Source organism: Vulpes vulpes, chromosome 16, assembly GCF_048418805.1.
Source record: "Vulpes vulpes isolate BD-2025 chromosome 16, VulVul3, whole genome shotgun sequence".
Lineage (NCBI taxonomy): Eukaryota > Metazoa > Chordata > Mammalia > Carnivora > Canidae > Vulpes > Vulpes vulpes.
In genome coordinates this window covers 73,631,212-73,649,421 of record NC_132795.1, presented here as the reverse complement: position 1 = coordinate 73,649,421, position 18,210 = coordinate 73,631,212, and the positions used below count along the sequence as shown (strand labels likewise).

Below are 18,210 nucleotides of genomic sequence, written 5' to 3'. Positions count from 1 at the left end.
GCAGCTGGAGTTGGTGAATAGGGCCCTGTCCAGCACCTTGTGGACTTTGAAACCCAGCACATAGTAATGTCTTTTTCTTACGGTCTTTGAGAGATTATAAAGTTTTTTTTTGTTTGTTTGTTTGTTTTTTTGTTTGTTGTTGTTGTTTTTTTAATATATGGGGAGAAGAAGAGGACACAGCAGTTTGCTAATAAGATGGGCACTGTGGAAGGCAGGTGACTGGGCTTTCTGGGGCCTCTGGAGACCAGCCTGTGTGTGTCCAGCAAAGAGTGTGGGGGTCTCCTGTGTTCCAGGTGGGTGAGGGGAAGGGATGCGGTAGCGCGGAGGGGAGTGAAGTCACAGAGTAGGCCTGACTGAGCTGGACACCAGTGGACTGCCTAGGCAGCCAGCAAGTGCTGCTGGAGGGTGAGGGGACAGCTGCGGCGGGCTGGGCTGTGAGTGCTGAGGGCGCCCAGGGCTGAGCCCCCCAGGGCTGAGCCCAGGGGGGACAGGTAAAGAGGTAGGGTTGTGGAGGGACTCAGGTTCTGGGGCCTCTCACTCCTTGCCCGGTTCCAGGTGGGAGAGGGCTGTGAAGAGGCCTCGCTGAGGTTCTCTGACTGGGAGGAGGCCGGGCTGGACAAAGGTCGATGAAAGGCAGAGTGGGCAAGCTTGCCAGTCAGGTGTGGCCCAGAGCAGACCGAGGGCGGCTTCGAGATGCCTCCTTTCCCACGGCTAGGGTGCCCTGTACCAGCAGTGCAGGAGTTTAGAAGGCCCAAGAAGCCCTGGGTCTTTCGGGGAAGCAGTGTGACAGTCTTTTTCAAAGTTATACTAATGGATGTGTTTCTTTCTGATTATAAAATTAATGCTATTGACTATGGAAAGGTTGGAATTTCTCTTCAGAAAAGTATAAAAAAGAAAACAAACCATCCTGAACCCCCCCCCCCATACTTTTAGGTTTAATCATATGAAATTGCCATTTTTTCTGGGTCAAAAATAGTCCAATATCAATAATTTTCCATGGATCAGCAAATATGAGCATTTTGCTGTATTTCCTCAGTCTTTTTTTTTTTTTAATAAGGACCACTTTAAAAAAGGGGGGATTCTCAGCTTTTGGGGTTAGATGTATTATTTAAATTTTCATGTTCCATTCTCATTCCAGCCACCCCCAAGATCCAGTTATCCAGTTGAATGGACACTAGTAATAAAATGAGGTAACTCATTAAAATAAAAATTCTATGTTAGATTTAAATTTCATACAATGAGGATCATAAAAACGGTTGATCTATTTGGCTATTTTATTTATTATTTTTTTAAAGATTTTTATTTATTTATGAGAGACAGAGAGAGAGAGAGAGAGGCAGAGACATAGGCAGAGGGAGAGGCAGGCTCCATGCAGGGAGCCTGATGTGGGACTCCATCCAGGAACTCCAGGATTGCGCTCTGAGCCAAAGGCAGACAAGGCAGACAAGGCAGACGCTTAACCGCTGAGCCACCCAGGTGTCCCTGGCCCTTTTATTTTAAAAGGTACATTAAAAATGATTTTGAATTACAGAAGCTTCTTAATTACTAAAGTTCAAAAGAATGCTTATCTAGTCTTCATCCATTTCCCCCTTCGGATTGATTACATTTCTTCTCCTAAGGAACATCTGCATGAATGAGTCCTTTATTCTACAAATATCCATTAAACACTTGCTGCGTGCCCCTCACTGTTCTGAGTTTTGGGGACACAGACCAAAGCCCCTCCTGTAATGCAGCTCAAAATCTAGCATAAACGATAAATACAATGAATAAATATATCCTATATTTTAAGTGATTTATTTTTAAAAAGATTTTATTTATTTATTAATGAGAGACATGGCGGGGGCGGGGGGGGCGGTCAGAGACACAGGCAGAAGGAGAAGCAGGCTCCATGCAGGGAGCCTGATGTGGGACTCCATCCCAGGTCTCCAGGATCACACCCTGGGCCAAAGGCAGCGCTAAACCGCTGAGCCCCCCAGGCTGCACTATTCTAAGTGATTTAATGGTGACTAGGGTCTAAGTGACAAGGGTTGGGGTGCTCGAAGAGGGGTTGCAGTTTTCACTGAGGCCCTCAGGGGAAGACCTATGGTGAGGGCAAGCTGCCCGGTTATGTCGAGGAGGAGCAAGCCAGGCAAAGGGAGCAGCAGCCTCTTATATAAGGAACAACAAGGAGGCTCACCCAAGCACTGGAGAGAGAGAGAGGAGGAGGGACGTGGGAGGGTCAGCACCAAGGGCTCTGGAGACCTAGGCCACTGTGGAGGATGAGGCTTTTACTTGCAGTGAGATAGAAGCCGCTGGTGGGATTTGCGGAGGTGTGAGGTGAGCTGACTTTGCCCCTCTTGCTGCTGTATTGAGATCTGACCTGGGGTCCAGGATAAGACAGGCTGCTGACGGGCAACCTGGGTGGCTCAGCAGTTTAGCACTGCCTTCAGTCCAGGGTGTGTTCCTGGAGACCCGGGATCGAGTCCCCTGTCGGGCTCCCTGCATGGAGCCTGCTTCCTCCTCTGCCTATGCCTCTGCCTCTCATGAATAAATAAATAAAATCTTAAAAAAAAAAAAAAAAAAAAAAAAGACAGGGAGCTGACTAGAGGCTAGTCTAGCTGCCTGGATGAGATGGGAGATGCATGTGGTCCAGAATGTGACAGTAGCAGAAGAGGCTGCCAGAAGAGGCTAGGTTCTAGGTGTCCCATGCTGACAGAGCTGACAGGATCTGATAGAAGGGTTGGATATAAAAGGGTAGGGAAGGAGAGGAGCACAGTTACTCTCCCATGGCCTGATCTACTGGATAGACAGAGATGGGGAAGGCTGAGGGAAAGAAAGTCAAAGAACTTGGTTTTGGCCAAGTGGAGTTCAAGGTGTTAGGCATCCAATCCAGGAGCTAGTTAGCTGTCAGCCAGCAGTTAGGTATAGAGCTTGGAGGGTACAGGAGAAGGCTGGGCTGCAAATGTTTATTTGAGACTTTGACATGCAGTTTGGGTTTAAAGTCATGAGGCAAGGGTCCAGGTCCAAGGACTGAGCCCTGGGACCCTCTCACAAGGTTGGAGAGAAGGAGCAGCCCCTGAAGTCAGAGGAACACCAGGAGAGCTGTGTTGCTAGAAGCCAAGGAGAAAAAGGATTTCCAGCAAGCGGGAGAGAGTGACCCATGGTCAGAAGCTGCAGCCTGAGCATGAGACCCCACCACTGGAGGTCATTGGTGACTTGGCAAAAGAGGTTTTTTGGGCAAGGAGGAGAATCTTCTGCTAAGAACATTAAAAAACAGCCCCCTCTTGGCAGACAAATTAGAAAAAGGGCAGCGCAGTTCAGGGTCCCATGGCTGGGCCAGCAGAGGGTAACCTACTGTCCCTCAGCCCAGCATCTGTGTTTGGGGTCCCAGCTGGCCAGCCACAGTCAGCACCAACACATTGGGTTCTTAGTCCACAGAGCAGAGGTGACTGTGGGCGGTGCCCCAGGTGTGTACACCTACGAGTTACCTGTCTCTAGAGGGCACCCGCCCGCACCAGTGATGTCACACACAAAGGAGCCTCAGAGAGGAGGCCTGAGGACTGTGATGGCTGCAAGATTGGGCTCAAGGAATCAGCTCATTTCCTCTGCAAGATGGATATTTCTGCCCTTTCGGGAAGCCACCAACCTTTCCCTGTGCGGTTCAGTGCAACCCGTGACTGTGCATCAGGATTTGCTGTGAACCTGTGGTTAATTGGAGGTTCATAGGGAAAAGGACATTTTTCTCAGGTTATTGAAGCTGTGTCTCTTCTGCGCTGGGGGTGCTGACTTCTAGGCTCTGAGCAAGGCGCTGCTAACTGAGCCACATTCAGACATACCCCATTCCTTGGGACTCAGTCTGTGCCAGTTTAGGCACAGAGGGTCCTTGCTCACCCTGGCCTCTCACTAGTTTCCCTTTGTTTGTTCCTCAATTTTTGTTTTTCCCCTGATTTTTTTCTCAGTTAAAAAAAATTCTAGAGTAAAACCTGCCCATCAAATAGAACAATATTAGAAGAGTACAGAGTGAGGGATAATAGGGCCCCTCCCCCAGAGCAGTGGTGGCCCCAGTCAGTCCTTCTAGCTCCACTGCTATTGATCTAGGTTGTTTTGGGTTTGAGTTGTTAAAAACAACGTTCTAATGAACCTCTTTGCTTCTGTGTCTTTCTGCTTTGGGGAACGTTATATCCAACTTCCCACCAGTGGAATTAATGAGTGCCAGGTTAGGAACCTTTGGTTTTGAGTCGTGCTGCCAAATAGGCCTCCTGAAATGTGCCCGTTTACCTGCCCACCAACCAGAGGACTTCTGAGGGTGTGCTTGTTTTGCTTGTTTCCCCCAACGCTGGGCATTACCAATCTTAGAGCATGCCAGTCTGGAAGGTGGTAAAAGGGTAAAAGCTACTTTGCTTTAACTCTGGTTCCTGCCTGATGGCACAGTTTATGCAGCTGGCTGCCTTAGACCACTGAGAGCATTGTTTCTGTCTCTAGAAGGCATTCCAGGGTGGGCAACCTCCAGCAGGCAGAGAAGCCTGGGGGCCAGATGAGTACCTTGCTGCCCGCTGGAGAACCTTGACGGCCCTCTTGTTCTCTCCTTGGCTTACATCTAGAAGACACTGGGAAGCTATAAGTTTTTGATTGAATCTAGCCATGGATCTGTCTAGGTCTGGTCTAGGTGCATGGTTCTAGCAAGGTGCTAAAAGTTTATAACTCGGAGCTGGAGATGAGTGTATGATGAGCGTACTTTCACACACAGTGACTGGCATGTGTGTGAAAGTTGCACAGAACACCACTCCCACCCTCATCCCATGTGGTATATCCTTTGATATCTTTTTCCTTTATTTTATTTTTTTTAAAACGCTGGTCCTGAGAACTGGTACTCCCTGAAGTTTGAGGAATGTATCCGGGGTTGGAGGATTTCTGATGGTCTTGGAGACTTGGAAAATGCCCTCTGCAGAGAAGTCCATAGACTGGGGCCCTGAGACTAGGTTGTGAAGGGAAGCTGCCCAGGAGACCCTGGCTTGACCTTCTTAGCTCTCCCAGGGCTTTTCCTCTTAGGCTGCTCCAAACGTGTGTCCGTGTGTGGGGTACACAGTTCCATCCAAACTGAAATGTGGGCCCAATCCTTGGCTGCCTCCCTCTTGTAATGCACTGGGGCGAGGGGCATGAGAACTGAGTACAAATCTGGAAGGAAGGCCCAGAAAGTCCTGCCACCCCACAAAGCTTCTCTGGAGGGTCCTTCCTCCCCACCCTCTGCCTTCTAACTTTCTCTTGCTTTAGGTTGGAGGGGTGGCCCATCTCTAATTATAGTACTTGCCTGGCCTAATTACAGCCTGGACTAATTTGTTAATGGTTTTGGGAACTGAGAGCCTTTGCCTTGGGCAGTATCACGGCCCCTGGGTACATGCTGGGGAGTTTGCCAAGGAGAGCAGAGGGAAGGAATGTGGCTCTGGAGGCCCCATGGGCAGCGGGGGCCGTCTGAGGAGCCCCACGTCCAGTTGGCACACTCATGTCTCCAACCGATGGCTCTGCTGTCCACAGGTTGTCAGTGTGGGTCTTTCCCTTCTCCCGGACTCTCAAAAGACCCTAATGCACAGCACTGGGCAGGACCTGGCCATTTTCATTCTAATGAAACAAAAGGTCTTTAATTAAATGCCTTAAGATTAAAAAAAAAAAAAAAAACTTTTGTTTTTCCTTTTTATTTATTTTTTATTTTTTTAAATTTTTTTTTATTATTTATTTATGATAGTCATACAGAGAGAGAGAGAGAGAGGCAGAGACACAGGCAGAGGGAGAAGCAGGCTCCATGCACCGGGAGCCCGACGTGGGACTCGATCCCGGGTCTCCAGGATCGCGCCCTGGGCCAAAGGCAGGCGCCAAACCGCTGCGCCACCCAGGGATCCCCTTGTTTTTCCTTTTTATAAAAGCAATATCTGTTTGCAGCAGAAACTTCAGGAAATACGGAAAAGGGGGAAAAAAACCACTCATGACCCCTACCCCAGTGACTCATGACCCCAAATGTGTTAACATTTTGGTGGAGGCGTCTCGTGACTGGTCCCTTTGCTCTTGCCTGACTCATTGCATCATCCCCCCAGGGAAGTCTCACCTGGCCATCGTGCAGAAGGTGAACAACGAGGGTGAAGGTGACCCCTTCTATGAGGTGCTGGGCCTTGTCACCCTGGAAGACGTCATTGAGGAGATCATCAAGTCTGAGATCCTGGACGAGTCGGATATGTACAGTGAGTTCCATTCCTTCCACAGGCCTGGAACCCCTTCCCTGCTCACACCCTAGGTGTCCCTAGGTTGGAAGGCCACACTGCAGGGAAATGGGAGGCCCAACACTCTGAGACCCAGGAACTCGATGCCTCACACTGGCTAGTGTGAGCAGTGGGCATGCCACTTGGATCAGTGAGATGAGGCCCCCTTTGTTCCCTCTGGCTTTCGTGCCTCAGCATCAAGCCAGGGGCCCTGCCCTGAGGAGGACACTGCTGCTTGTGTGTGGAAGAAGGGACCGCAGAGCTGGGAGTTGGCAGGCAGGTCCTAGTCTGCCCCTGGGTCAGCGGAGGACAGTGTTCTCAGTTCTAGATTCTTTCTCTTGCAGCTGACAACCGAAGCCGGAAACGAGTATCTGAGAAGAACAAACGTGACTTCTCGGCCTTCAAGGATGCTGACAATGAACTCAAGGTGAAAATTTCACCTCAGCTGCTTCTGGCTGCTCATCGCTTCCTGGCCACGGGTAAGAGCAAGAGGAGGGCAGGACGTTCTGGTGTTGGTGGGATACAGTTTCGGAGGGGGACTTCTGGGCGTCTGGCTACTTTCTCCCATGGGACAAGGGCTGTGGCAGGTGAGGGGTGGAGGGAAAATGTGGCTGTCTCAGAAAGGGGGCGAGGCAGCCTCCCTCCCTGCCTGGGGCACTCCCTGTGATTTGTTCTCTGTTGATGGGTTGCCGCTGTAAACCTCTAGGAAGCATCCAAGTTAGTTTTGAAAAGAACCATTGGGAGTACCTGAGGTGGGCACTGGGGCTCCCCAGAACCATGGATGCTGGGGAGGAGGAGGGAGAAAGAGGCCCTCCTATGTGCTGTGGGCCCATACGCTTATCTGGCTCACGCTCTCCAAGAAGCCTGGATCCAGCTGTTCTCCTCGCTTCCCACTCCACTCTGCCTGCATGTGCGGGGTCCAGCAGGACTTGACCTCTAGATCAATGACATTCCTCTTCTCCTGATTCAAAGCCCCTTTGTTGATTTGAAAAGCTCCTGCCTATTCGGTCCCTCGCCCCAAATCTCACTTCCTTCTCAGCCCTCACTTGCTGAAGGGTATTAATTCTTCTTTATTTTTCCTGCCAGGATATTGGTGATGGTGCTAATGATAATAATGATGGTAACATTTATGAGCACTTTCCATCTGAGAATGTGTCTAAGTGCTTTATATGTGTGATCCCATTTAACCTCATTGTGACCCATGAAGTATTGGTTTTGGTTTTTGTTTGTTTGTTTGTTTTTTAATTTTTTAAATTTATTTATGATAGTCACAGAGAGAGAGAGAGAGAGAGAGGCAGAGACATAGGCAGAGGGAGAAGCAGGCTCCATGCACCGGGAGCCCAACGTGGGATTCGATCCCGGGTCTCCAGGATTACGCCCTGGGCCAAAGGCAGGCGCCAAACTGCTGCGCCACCCAGGGATCCCTGGTTTTGGTTTTGTTTTGTTTTTAAGGAGTCTGGTACATAATGTGGGGTCTTTTTTTTTTTTTTTTAACATTTTATTTATTTATTCATGAGAGATACAGAGAGAGAGGCAGAGACATAGGCAGAGGGAGAAGCAGGCTCCATGCAAGGAGCCTGATGCGGGACTTGGTCCCAGGACCCCGGGATCACGCCCTGAGCCAAAGGCAGATGCTCAACCACTGAGCCACCCAGGCATCTCCACAATGCAGGGTCTAACTTGTGACCCTGAGAGTCATATGTTCCACCGATTGAGCCAGCCAGGCTCTCCAACTGTATGCAGTTCTTTCTTTCTTTCTTTCTTTCTTTCTTTCTTTCTTTCTTTCTTTCTTTCTTTCTTTCTTTTTTTTCTTCAGATTTACTTATTTATTTTAGAGAGAGAGAGAGAGCTAGAGTGTGAGCAGGGGAGGGGCAGGGGAGAAGAGGGAAAGGAGAGAACTCAAGCTGACTCCCCACTGAGCGCAGAGCCTAATGTGGGCCTGATCCTACCACTCCAAGATCACGGCCTGAGCTGAAACCAAGAATCAGACACTTAACTGACTGAGCAACCCTATGAAGTTTTTAATCCCCATGGCAAACTGAGAATCAGACACTTAACTGACTGAGCAACCCTATGAAGTTTTTAATATGAAGTTTTTAATCCCCATGGGCAAACTGAAACACAGGTTAAGTAATTTGCCCAAGTCATGCACTATCAGTGTAAGAGCTGCCATTGCGGCCCAGGCAGGTGGGCAGGCAGACTTGGGGCTGACCAGTCTGGATCCAAGGGTGCTTCCTTCACACAGAGGTGCAGAGCCAGAGGGAAGGAGGGTCCGGGCAGTGAGCAAGCACAGTGACTGTGTTCCCTGTCTGCCTGGCCAGGGCCCCTGTGAAGTCTCATCTTCTCTCTTCCTGCAGAGGTTCCCCAGTTCAGCCCCTCTCTGATATCAGAGAAGATCCTGCTTCGGCTGCTCAAGTACCCAGATGTCATTCAGGAACTCAAATTTGATGAGCACAACAAATACTATATCCGCCATTACCTGTATACCCGAAATAAGCCGGCCGACTACTTCATCCTCATCCTGCAGGTGAGTGGCCTGCTCCATGCCTGCTCTCCCCTCTTTACCTGCCCCAAGCCTCTGCTCCCCCTTTGCCCATCCTCCTCCTGAAAGGCCACCTTTGAGCCTCCAGGTCAGGGTGCCTGAGCTATTCAGGGCTCTGGAACCAACTCTTCTTTGCCCTCACTTCTCCCTCTTGCCTCCTTTGGTCTTTTTCTTGGTTGAGTTTTCCTTCTCAGTCTGTTTGTCAACTTGACTCTGTGTTCTTCCAGGGGAAGGTGGAGGTGGAGGCCGGCAAGGAGAACATGAAGTTTGAGACAGGCGCCTTCTCCTACTATGGGACCATGGCTCTGTCCTCGGCCACCACTGGTGAGTCGTGGACTGCATCTGTGCTGCCGTCTAGCATACCTGGATGGAGGGAGACCTGTATTGGCACCCCAGAACCTAGGGCAGTCCAAGTGGCTCAGAGGAGAGGGCCAGAGCTGCCAGGGCCTAGTGGAGGTAGTCCGGAAGAGACTTGCCGTTTCAAACAGGACTCCAAGAGTGGGCAGGAAGAGGTGGGAATGGGAATCTGGGCAAAAGCCTGCAGGGAGCTGAGAATATGTCCTGAGATGTGAGACCAGCCTGCCAGAGTGGTGGTGGCAGGGGTGGGGGAGAAGACCATGGAAGTAAGGGCATGTTGGAGAGCCCCCAAAAGTTGATGGCATTGGGTTGTGATAGGAAGCAAGAAGCCATTAATGGCCTTTGAGGAAGGGGAGGTATGATAGCAGACTGGGCCAGCTGGACAAGTAGCTATAGCAGCCGGAAGAGTGAGAGAAGGCAGGTGGAGGGAGGCTGCAGGGTCTTGCTCATGGAGACTGGGGCAGGGGAATTGAGGTGTAGGGGGAGTGAGGGGGTCCAGTATGTCCACGGTTGGGAGCCAGGGCCTGTTTGCCAGGCAGTTTGCAGATGGGCTTGACTTTTCAGGAGGCTCAGCCACTACCTTTTGGTTAAGGGCGGTTCTGATGACATAAAGGGACTGCGGGCAAAGAGGGAACTGGACACACCCTCCAAGAAACGTTGTGGGAAATCCAGGGAAGGGCCACTCTGGCCACCCTGGTGCCTTCTGCTTCTCTAATCCTGGCTGGCTCAGGCTCGCTTTACCAGAGGGGCCTTGTGGCCAGAGTGGGCACCCTGTAGGCAAGACCCAAGTCTTGCCAGACCAGCTGCTTGCTAGTTGTGTGCCCCCTCTGAGCCTTGAGTAGGACTCCAGGTGGCCACAGACTGGAAAGTGAAAGTCCACTTTGTTGCTGGGGGACAGGCCACAGACCGAGGTGTGGTGTGGCTGGTGGAGAGCCTCTGTGTTAGGCCTATTGCTGTCCTTTGACAAAGAGGATGCTGTGCAGGCCCAGAGCAGCCCCGTATACTGATACAGCTCAGCTTCTCCACTGGTGTGACACAGCTCTGCCCTTCTCCCAGTGTGAGCGGGCTCCAGGAAGGAAGCAGTGGGGAGGCAAGGCTCCGAGGAAGGGTTTGAGCAGGGGGCCCCTGCCTAGATGCCTCGCCTTATGGAGGACTTCCCAGCCCCTCGCAGGAGCACCTCTCGCCAGTCAGCTGGGGGAAATCTTGTCTAGAAGGGCACGCAGTCATGGGACATTTCTTCCAGGCACTCTTTCTCTGCAGCGATGCCTCAGATGCTTGGGTCAGGGTCCTCAGCTCCATCCTTTGACCTGGAGGCACTCAGTTCCCTCATGGAGTGGCCAGAAGGGAGAGGGATGGCTTCTGGGGGGCCCTGGCTTCACTGGGGGAGCTACTGGCTATCTTTGAGCAGGGCTTAGGTCTGCTCTAAGCTCCCTCCCCATCAGCTACGTCCCCCTTTCCGTTGTGCCCCCTCTCTGCCCAAGGGAGCCTGGCCCCCAGCAGGTGTGCTTCTCCGTCCTGTTCCCATGGTTCCATGTTCTGCCTCCTACACCCTCCCCGTTGCTGACCTTTTCCTCTTTTGCTCCAGTGCCTTCAACCCAGGTCGGGTGTCCGCCTGGCAAGCGGAACTCCCTGCTCTCCTGGCTCTCAGGTAACATGGCATGGCTGGAGAAGTTTGCACTGCCATCTATCGCCTGAGCCCACACACCACAGCTCTATTAACCTCTCCCAGCAGGCACTGGGGCTCCCCACGTGCATCTTGGGGTATCCCACCTGTTCACACTTGTGGGCCATCCTGATTTGCACCGGCTCTGCTTGGCCTCAGGCCCAGTTATTGGGTGGCTTTGCCCTGGTCCTGGAAGGGCTTCCTCAAGGTCTTCTGTCCTGAGAAGAGACACACACACACACACACACACACACACACACACACACACACACACACACAGGGTGGGAAGGGAGGGTTGCTTTTGGCCAGGCCAAGTGAGCCCAGCTGCCCCCCACCCGGCCCCGCCCCCAATCAAGGCAACTCACACACATCAGGATGCTTTTTCATCTCATCAGCTTTCTCTAAAAAACTTTCCTCCTTTCTTCACAGGCTTTGCTCTTCATTCTGTGGCTGCTGGTGTCTGCCTGCCAGGGGGAGGCAGCCGCCGGGCATTAGAAGTGCGGCCCCGGGCAGACTGCCCTGTTTGAATGCTGTCTGCAGTTGTTAGCTAAAATGATTCCAGGAGCTGACTTACTCTCAGTCTTTTGTTCCCTCATGTCTGATGGGAACAATACACACGCCCACTTCTTAGAATTGTCAGGAGCAGTGAGAGAATGGGTATGAAATGTTTGGTTAGAGCTCAATTTTTATTTATTCTTTTCTCGATCACAACTAAAACGTGATGTTCCAATCAGAAAGTATCGAGGCAAAGGCCCAACGCTACATGCTCTTTTTGGCCTTTGATATTTCATACCCCTGAGTCTTGTGCCAGGATAGCCAGCAACTGGTTGGCCAGACTCAGTCATTTCAAGGGACTGCCATCCTGTTTAGATGGAGGCAGCAGAGGGTGGCAGAAAGTGCTGGTCTCCCCATCAGAATTCTGGCCTGGCCTGGTGAGCCCTGAGGAGGTTAAGAGCATTTACAAGTGCCTTTGAGCTCCAGTCTTGGAGTGGAATATAAAGCAGCTCCTGAGGCCCCAACAGTCCTAAAATCCTATGACCAGAGTCCATCATTGCCCATTTTATATTTGTACAGCTGGGTTTTTTCTTCTCAGCTGTACCAAGCATATTTTACTATTGATTCTCTTAAAAAAAAAAAAAAAAAGGCAAAAAGGTGACTTAGAAGTCACTTGCCCTTTTCAAACAGCTGTAATAGGCTATAATTTGGCTATAATAGGAAGTGGGAAGCTGCTAACAGCCTTTTTGAGTGGATGATGTCTAACGACAGCAGAATGGACCATGTTTGTCCTCCTTGGCCAACACCTCAGTCTCCTTCTCTCTTCTGCACTTGCTCTTGCTTTGTATTGGCCAGGAGTTCATGAGTCCATGGCTTAGATCCTGCTGTTTTGACCTAACACAGGAACAGAGATGCTTTTTCCATAAGCTTTCTAGTTAGAACCATACAGTATTCCCAAAGCACACGTGCCTTCATTTGTTATCCCTCCTTCATGTAAAGTCATTGGGATCTGTGTTCTCAATAACACCATGATGTAAACTTCTTTGAGAAAACTTTCTCTGTGTTTATGATTATGTCCTTAGGATATCCTTTCAGAAATGAAATTACCAAGTTTAAAAAAACAAAACAAAACTTTTTTTACACATTTATTCTGTTTTATGTTATCTCATTACAATTTAATATAATTAATTTTTATTTTTTTGAGAGCAAGTGAGTGAGCGTGAGGGAGAGGCAGAAGGAGAGAGAATGAGAATCTGGAGCAGGCTCCATGCCCAGTGTGGAGCCTGACATGAGACTCGATTTTATGACCCTGAGATTATGATCTGAAATCAAGAGTCAGGTGCTTAACCAACTGAGCCACCCAGGTACACCAGATCTTATTTGGCCCTACACCCAACTTGGGGCTCAAACTCTAAGATCAAGAGTTGCATGCTCTACCACCTGAGCCAGCCAGCACCACTTACTCTGTTTTAATCATAAAAGTGGTATAGCTCATTTAGAAAATTGAGAAAAGAGGGGAAAAAATCTCAGGAAAATTAGGAAGTATTGGTTTCAGCTCAGTCATGATCTCAGTGTCCTGGGATCAAGCCCCATATTGGGCTTCCCACTCAGTAAGGAGGCTGCTTGAGATTCTCTCTCTCCCTCTTCCTCTGCCCCTCCTGCTCGCACTCTCTCTCCATCTAAAATAAATAAATAAAATCTTTTAAAAAATAGACAATTAAGAAGGATCATAATTTCATTATGCAGAAATAAACAATTCGTATTTTGGTATATTTCTTTTTAGAGCCTCTATTTTTAAAAGACTGCGTCACTAATTTGTGTTGTTTTTAAATTCAGTTTCTGGAGTGTTAATAAGCATTAATCAAAAGCTTTCCATCATCCAGATGATTAATGTGAAATATTAGGTAATATCCATAATATTTGTGTTTCTTTTCTAGAACTTAATCAGAGATGTTAATAAGTTAGGATAAGTAATACACACACGTGATCCTCTAATGATTGTACACTGCCCAATCAATCATAGATTATCCTGACTATATTTTCCTAGTTTTAGGAATGAAGCGCAGAGACAGTACTTAGTTAAAGCTGCATTGGTCTTTCAGTCACCCGGATTCCTTATGTTTGCTCTCTTCACCCAGCTGTTTGTTAGAATAGCTAACTTAGTAGTTAGTTAGTAACTTACTGCTCAACTAAGTAAATAAGCTTAGTCCACTTCCTGTTTGTTTAAAAGAAGCCAGCATGCCTTCACAGTTAACTTTGTGCATTTCAGGGTTTTCTAAGTGTTCTCAAAAATAAGAGCTAATGATGTCCGATATGGGTACATTCTCTTTCTCAAAATAAGGAGCCTGCTCCTTCCTCATTTGTGGTTGAGTCATCCCCATTTCCTCACAGTCAGCTGCATGGAGGCCTTGTTGCCTCTCACGGGAAGAGGCGCCTCCCCTACGCTTCGCCTCAGGGCAGGGGAGACGTGGCCCAGCCTGGCCTGGAGCTCTGGGGGCTCTGGGCACCTGTGACAGGGACCTGCCACGCCTGGCCCCCTTGTCAGATTGCCTGGGGGCCAGCAGACGCAAGTGGGCAGGGCTCTTCCACACAGAACAGATCATGCGCAGAGCACACTTTTGACCCCTTAAAAGCATTTTAAGAGGCGAATAGGGCACCATGTTGAGAGGTCTGTGTGGACACGTCATGAGAGGGTACAAAACTGTATGTTCTTCCTTTTAATGTAACTTAAAAGTATGCAGTGTATGTCCCTTGATACAAGCTGCTGTGGAGACAAGGACAGTGCCTGGTCTTCTGTGGCGGGGTCATCACTGTGTTGTCCTTGACTGATGAGGTGTTGGGGAAATGAGGGGTTCGGGAAACATAAATTTCATGTCTTTGGTTTTTGGTTTCTGCTTTGGTAGGCTTTTTAATACTTACTGCACAACACCTCTAAGCAGACTAACTCCTTGGCTTTGAGGAGATCAGACTTTCTGCATTTGGAGCTTGTTTGTCCCCAAGAACTGTTCCCGTTCCTGGTGGGGCTCCTGCTCCCAGGGGTCCACAGGACAGGTTAGACGAGAGGCTGTGAGGGGTACCAGGGCTGCCAGCCTGACCACGTCTCTCTCCCCACAGACCACTCCCCATCCCACCCCACCACCCTCAGTCGCTCAGCCTCTCTTAGTTACCCGGACCGCACGGAACTCTCGAGCACAGCCACCTTGGCAGGCAGCAGCAACCAGTTTGGCAGCTCCATCCTGGGCCAGTACATCTCTGACTTCAGCGTTCGGGCGCTCATGGACCTCCAGTACATTAAGGTGAGGGCTCCTGTGTGTCTCCCATCTGGGTAGTGCTGTCTTCCTTGCCCTGGGCATTTGGATCAGTCTGCCTCAGGAATCAGCAAATCCTTTCTTTCATCCACCACATGTGGTATGAAGGGCCCAGGCCCAGGATGTGTCCACTTTATTCTGGCTCCTCACTCTTTCTAGAAGCTTGTAGAAACTCCTGCTGATCATGTCATCTCTTCTGGACTCCCAGCACCCCCACTGGCTAGCTGTTTCCCTGGGTCTTGTGAAGTTTGCCTCTTGGTCCCTGCTCCTCTGTGAACCCCATCCCTTCCTCCTGCAGATCACTCGGCAACAGTACCAGAATGGGCTGCTGGCCTCACGAATGGAGAACTGCCCTCAGTTTCCCCTGGATGGCTGCACCATCTGCACAGACAACTTAGCCGGGAAGTCTGAGCTGCCCGTGGTAGATGAGACCACAACTCTTCTCAATGAGCGCAACTCTTTGCTGCACAAAGCCTCCCACGAGAGCGCCATCTGACAGGAGGGCCCGGGGCCCCCCGCCTGCCCCGCGGGGGTCTCCCCAGTGGGCCCACATGAAGATAGGGAGCCTGTTAGGCTGGAAGGGGTGCAGATAGCCTGTCTAACTGAGCAGCCAGGTGGCCCCCAGTGTGGGGTGTCTGGCCTCTGACAGGGACCTCTGAATAGCTCCAAGGTAGCAGCTGCCCAGAGCTGGACTGGCAGGACAGTGGGCCAGCTACCATGAGCAAGGCTGTTTTTTACTGAGAGAATTTCTGAACTAGGCTCACTGCTCCTCTTTTTAAATATTATTTTGGGAAAGGAATGGGGAAGGGAAGACAGGGTTAAGGAACTTTATTTAAAACAAAATTTTTTCCATAAAAACTTTAATTAAAAGGGGTAGGGTTTCTCACCCCGGGAAGCAATAGCCATAATCTGCTCCCAGCCATGACCTTCTGGCTTATGTCCCTGACTCAGGGAGCCCACTCTTCCTCCTCCCCTCCTCCCCCTCCTCCTCCTCCATCTCCTCCTCCCCCTCCTCCTCCTCCAGAGATGGTATCCCAGAGGCCTGCTGGAGGAAGGTTTTCTTTTGGGAGCAAGACAGTTCCTTTCAAGAAGCAAAGAACCAAATAGCGCTGAGAACAACTGCCTGGACACATGCACTGAGGTTTGACGTCGCTGAGGCTGAGGGATTCTGGGTAACTGTGATGAGGAACATGGTACTCCCAGCTAGGGAGAGGAGCACACCTACTCCTGTCAACTGCTGGATCCTGGAATTTCCTAGAACTCTGCTGATGGCTTTCCTGGTGAGTTGAGCTAGGCTAAGGACTTATCCCTGTCTCTACTGGTTTGATTCAAAGTGTTAAGCAGGGTCTCACACCTTTAAGATTGCTTACCCCTGTGCTCCCCAGACCCTGCCCTTTTTTTTTTCTTTTTCCAGACCCTGCCCTTTTACCAAAGGTTTCCCCCCAGGTGGGAGAACATCTACATTACAGGTGACTTGTGTAAGAAGCTCCTTTCATTTCCAGGAGGGAATCTGGTCATGGGCATCTGTGTTGTTAGCAATTTCATCCCCACAATGAAAGTCAAGTGTCAGTCACTGACCTATGAAGCCCCACTTTCCAGACTCCCTGCTTCTCCTCCGCAAACCCCATCGCCTCTTGGGGATTAAGGACAACAGGACACATCAGAAGCCAGCCTAAGCAGGTTCTTTGTGCCTTTTCCTCTGTGGCTGAGGCTTACCCAACCTTGTGCACACACTTAATAAAACCTAGGAAAGGAGGTTTCCACCTACAAGGCACATAGCTGGCAGTCCTGTTTCCCCCATCTGTGTAGCCCTAACCTGAGCTGTCATCCTGGCCTTCGCTGAAGCTAGTGGTACTGGATCCTGAGAGCTCCACCCCCACGTGAAATTCTACCCCAGTGCCTTTCCACTGGGGCCGAATTAGGCCCTGCTGCAGAGCTCCAGGCTGGCCACTGTTGGAAAGGCTGTGGGACTAAGGTCCACGTTGGCCCTTTTGGCCCGTTGGTACCTTTTGTCAAGTGGAACAGTTGCTGAGGGCCCAAGATCAGGCAAGGGAGACTCTGCACACCTTCCACTTTAGTATTTATTGACCCTTTCCTCAGCCAGTGATTTGTCACCCCAAGTGCTCTGTTTTTCAGGCGCCTGGACAATCCTAACTCTTGGGACCAGGAAGTGTCTTGCACCAAGTATACTTGCCCCTGGCCAGTTCTGAAGTCTTCCCTAGTCACAGAATTTATTCCTCAAAGTCTGGAGAGAAGGTGGAGACACCTATGGGTTCTCAGTCATGAGGGAGAAAAAACACCAGACCTTATTCCCTGTTGGGGAAACCCCTCAGTTTTCTACAGGAGCAGCTTGCTTTCCGAGTCCACATGGGAGCTTGCAAAGCTATGTTCCTGAGATACCTGAGTGCCAAGTGGAGCAAACCGCATTGGCCTGAACCAAGTGAGTGTGTGAAGTAAAAGGAGCAGGTGCACACACTTCCACAGCTACCTCTTTGCACACACAGTTACTACCAAGAGATGGTCCCTCAACCCGTCCCTTTTTCCCACTTCTAATCACTTCTTGCAGAGGGTCATAATTATTTCCAAATATTACTGGTCCGATGACTTCCTCCTCCCAGTGCAATTTTTCACTTCCTATTCCAACCTCTGGTTCCTGGGCTGAGCCATACCCTGGAACTGGCCCACCCCCATGTAAGGGTCTTCCCATGAAAGGGAGACCTCCGCAAATGGCCTCCAAATGGGTAGGCAAGTCACAGCCACCATAGCAAATAACTCATATTTATTTTGCATAAGATTTTAATTTGTATATTTTTGTGATTTATTTTGGCATTGTTATGAGTTTGACTCTCGGGGAGTTTTGTTGTTATGACTCTTGTGTCTTTTGTCACAAGACAATGATAATATTTGCTAAACAATATATGGAATTTATTTTTGATTGGTAATAAAAAAGGAAATATGAAATCTTGGTGAGTCTACAATTTGCCTGTTTGAGTTCTGTTGGTATTCGGTACCTATCATAGAGGTAGTAGCTGTGGTTGGCTGTCACCTATGACAGGGCAAGGGGCAAGTATTCTGGGACTGTTTAACAATAGAAAGGAAGCAGAAATGAGATCTACAAAATATATATAATCAAGGTTGTTGTCACAGCAGCTGCTGTTAGCTGTACAGGGCAAGTGTGCTCAATTGCCACAATGAGGAATCTTGTAAAAATGGACACCATAGTCTTCTGCCTGCAGCTACTGGAGGAGGTGGTTAGAGTGGGCACACAGCCCCTCCTCTGTCCCCCGGGGGCTGAAGGAGAAAAGAGCTTGATTCAAAAGGAGGATTGCATTGTTTCATAACACGCAATTGCCTTTTTGTCCTTGCTCATGAACTGGTGGTGGCCTCAAAGTTGGACAGCTCAACCCCTGAAGAGCCCCTCTGAGAGTCACCCCACTGCATCCACTCCTGAGGTATCTGCATGCAGACTCGTGTGGTGCCTATACGTACTGTACTGTGTGGCTGTGGTGTGTAATCAAGTGTGCTGTGACCAGGGGCCCAGGCTAGCCAGGCTTACCAGAGCAGACAGATGGAGGCTAGTGCTTAAAAAAAAGATACACTTCGGGAGAAAAAAAGGAC

The 18,210-nt window shown here is 49.8% G+C and overlaps 1 protein-coding gene across 4 annotated transcripts in view; it reads left to right on the top strand.

Annotated features, from left to right (window-relative positions):
- CNNM4 (cyclin and CBS domain divalent metal cation transport mediator 4) overlaps positions 1-17,557 on the top strand; it is a 39,157-nt gene extending 21,600 nt beyond the window's left edge. Inside the window, exons 2-8 of one of the 4 annotated variants that reach the window (XM_025992528.2) lie at positions 6,066-6,209; positions 6,572-6,706; positions 8,585-8,754; positions 8,997-9,093; positions 10,712-10,774; positions 14,399-14,580; positions 14,891-17,557. In XM_025992528.2, coding sequence (XP_025848313.1) covers positions 6,066-6,209; positions 6,572-6,706; positions 8,585-8,754; positions 8,997-9,093; positions 10,712-10,774; positions 14,399-14,580; positions 14,891-15,088 — 989 coding nt within the window. In that variant the 3' untranslated portion in view covers positions 15,089-17,557. Of the gene's footprint in view, positions 1-6,065; positions 6,210-6,571; positions 6,707-8,584; positions 8,755-8,996; positions 9,094-10,711; positions 10,907-11,218; positions 11,933-14,398; positions 14,581-14,890 lie in introns of those variants that run through there. The other 3 variants (XM_025992529.2, XM_025992530.2, XM_072742749.1) reach the window with 3 other exon arrangements.
- The last annotated feature ends 653 nt before the right edge of the window (positions 17,558-18,210 follow it).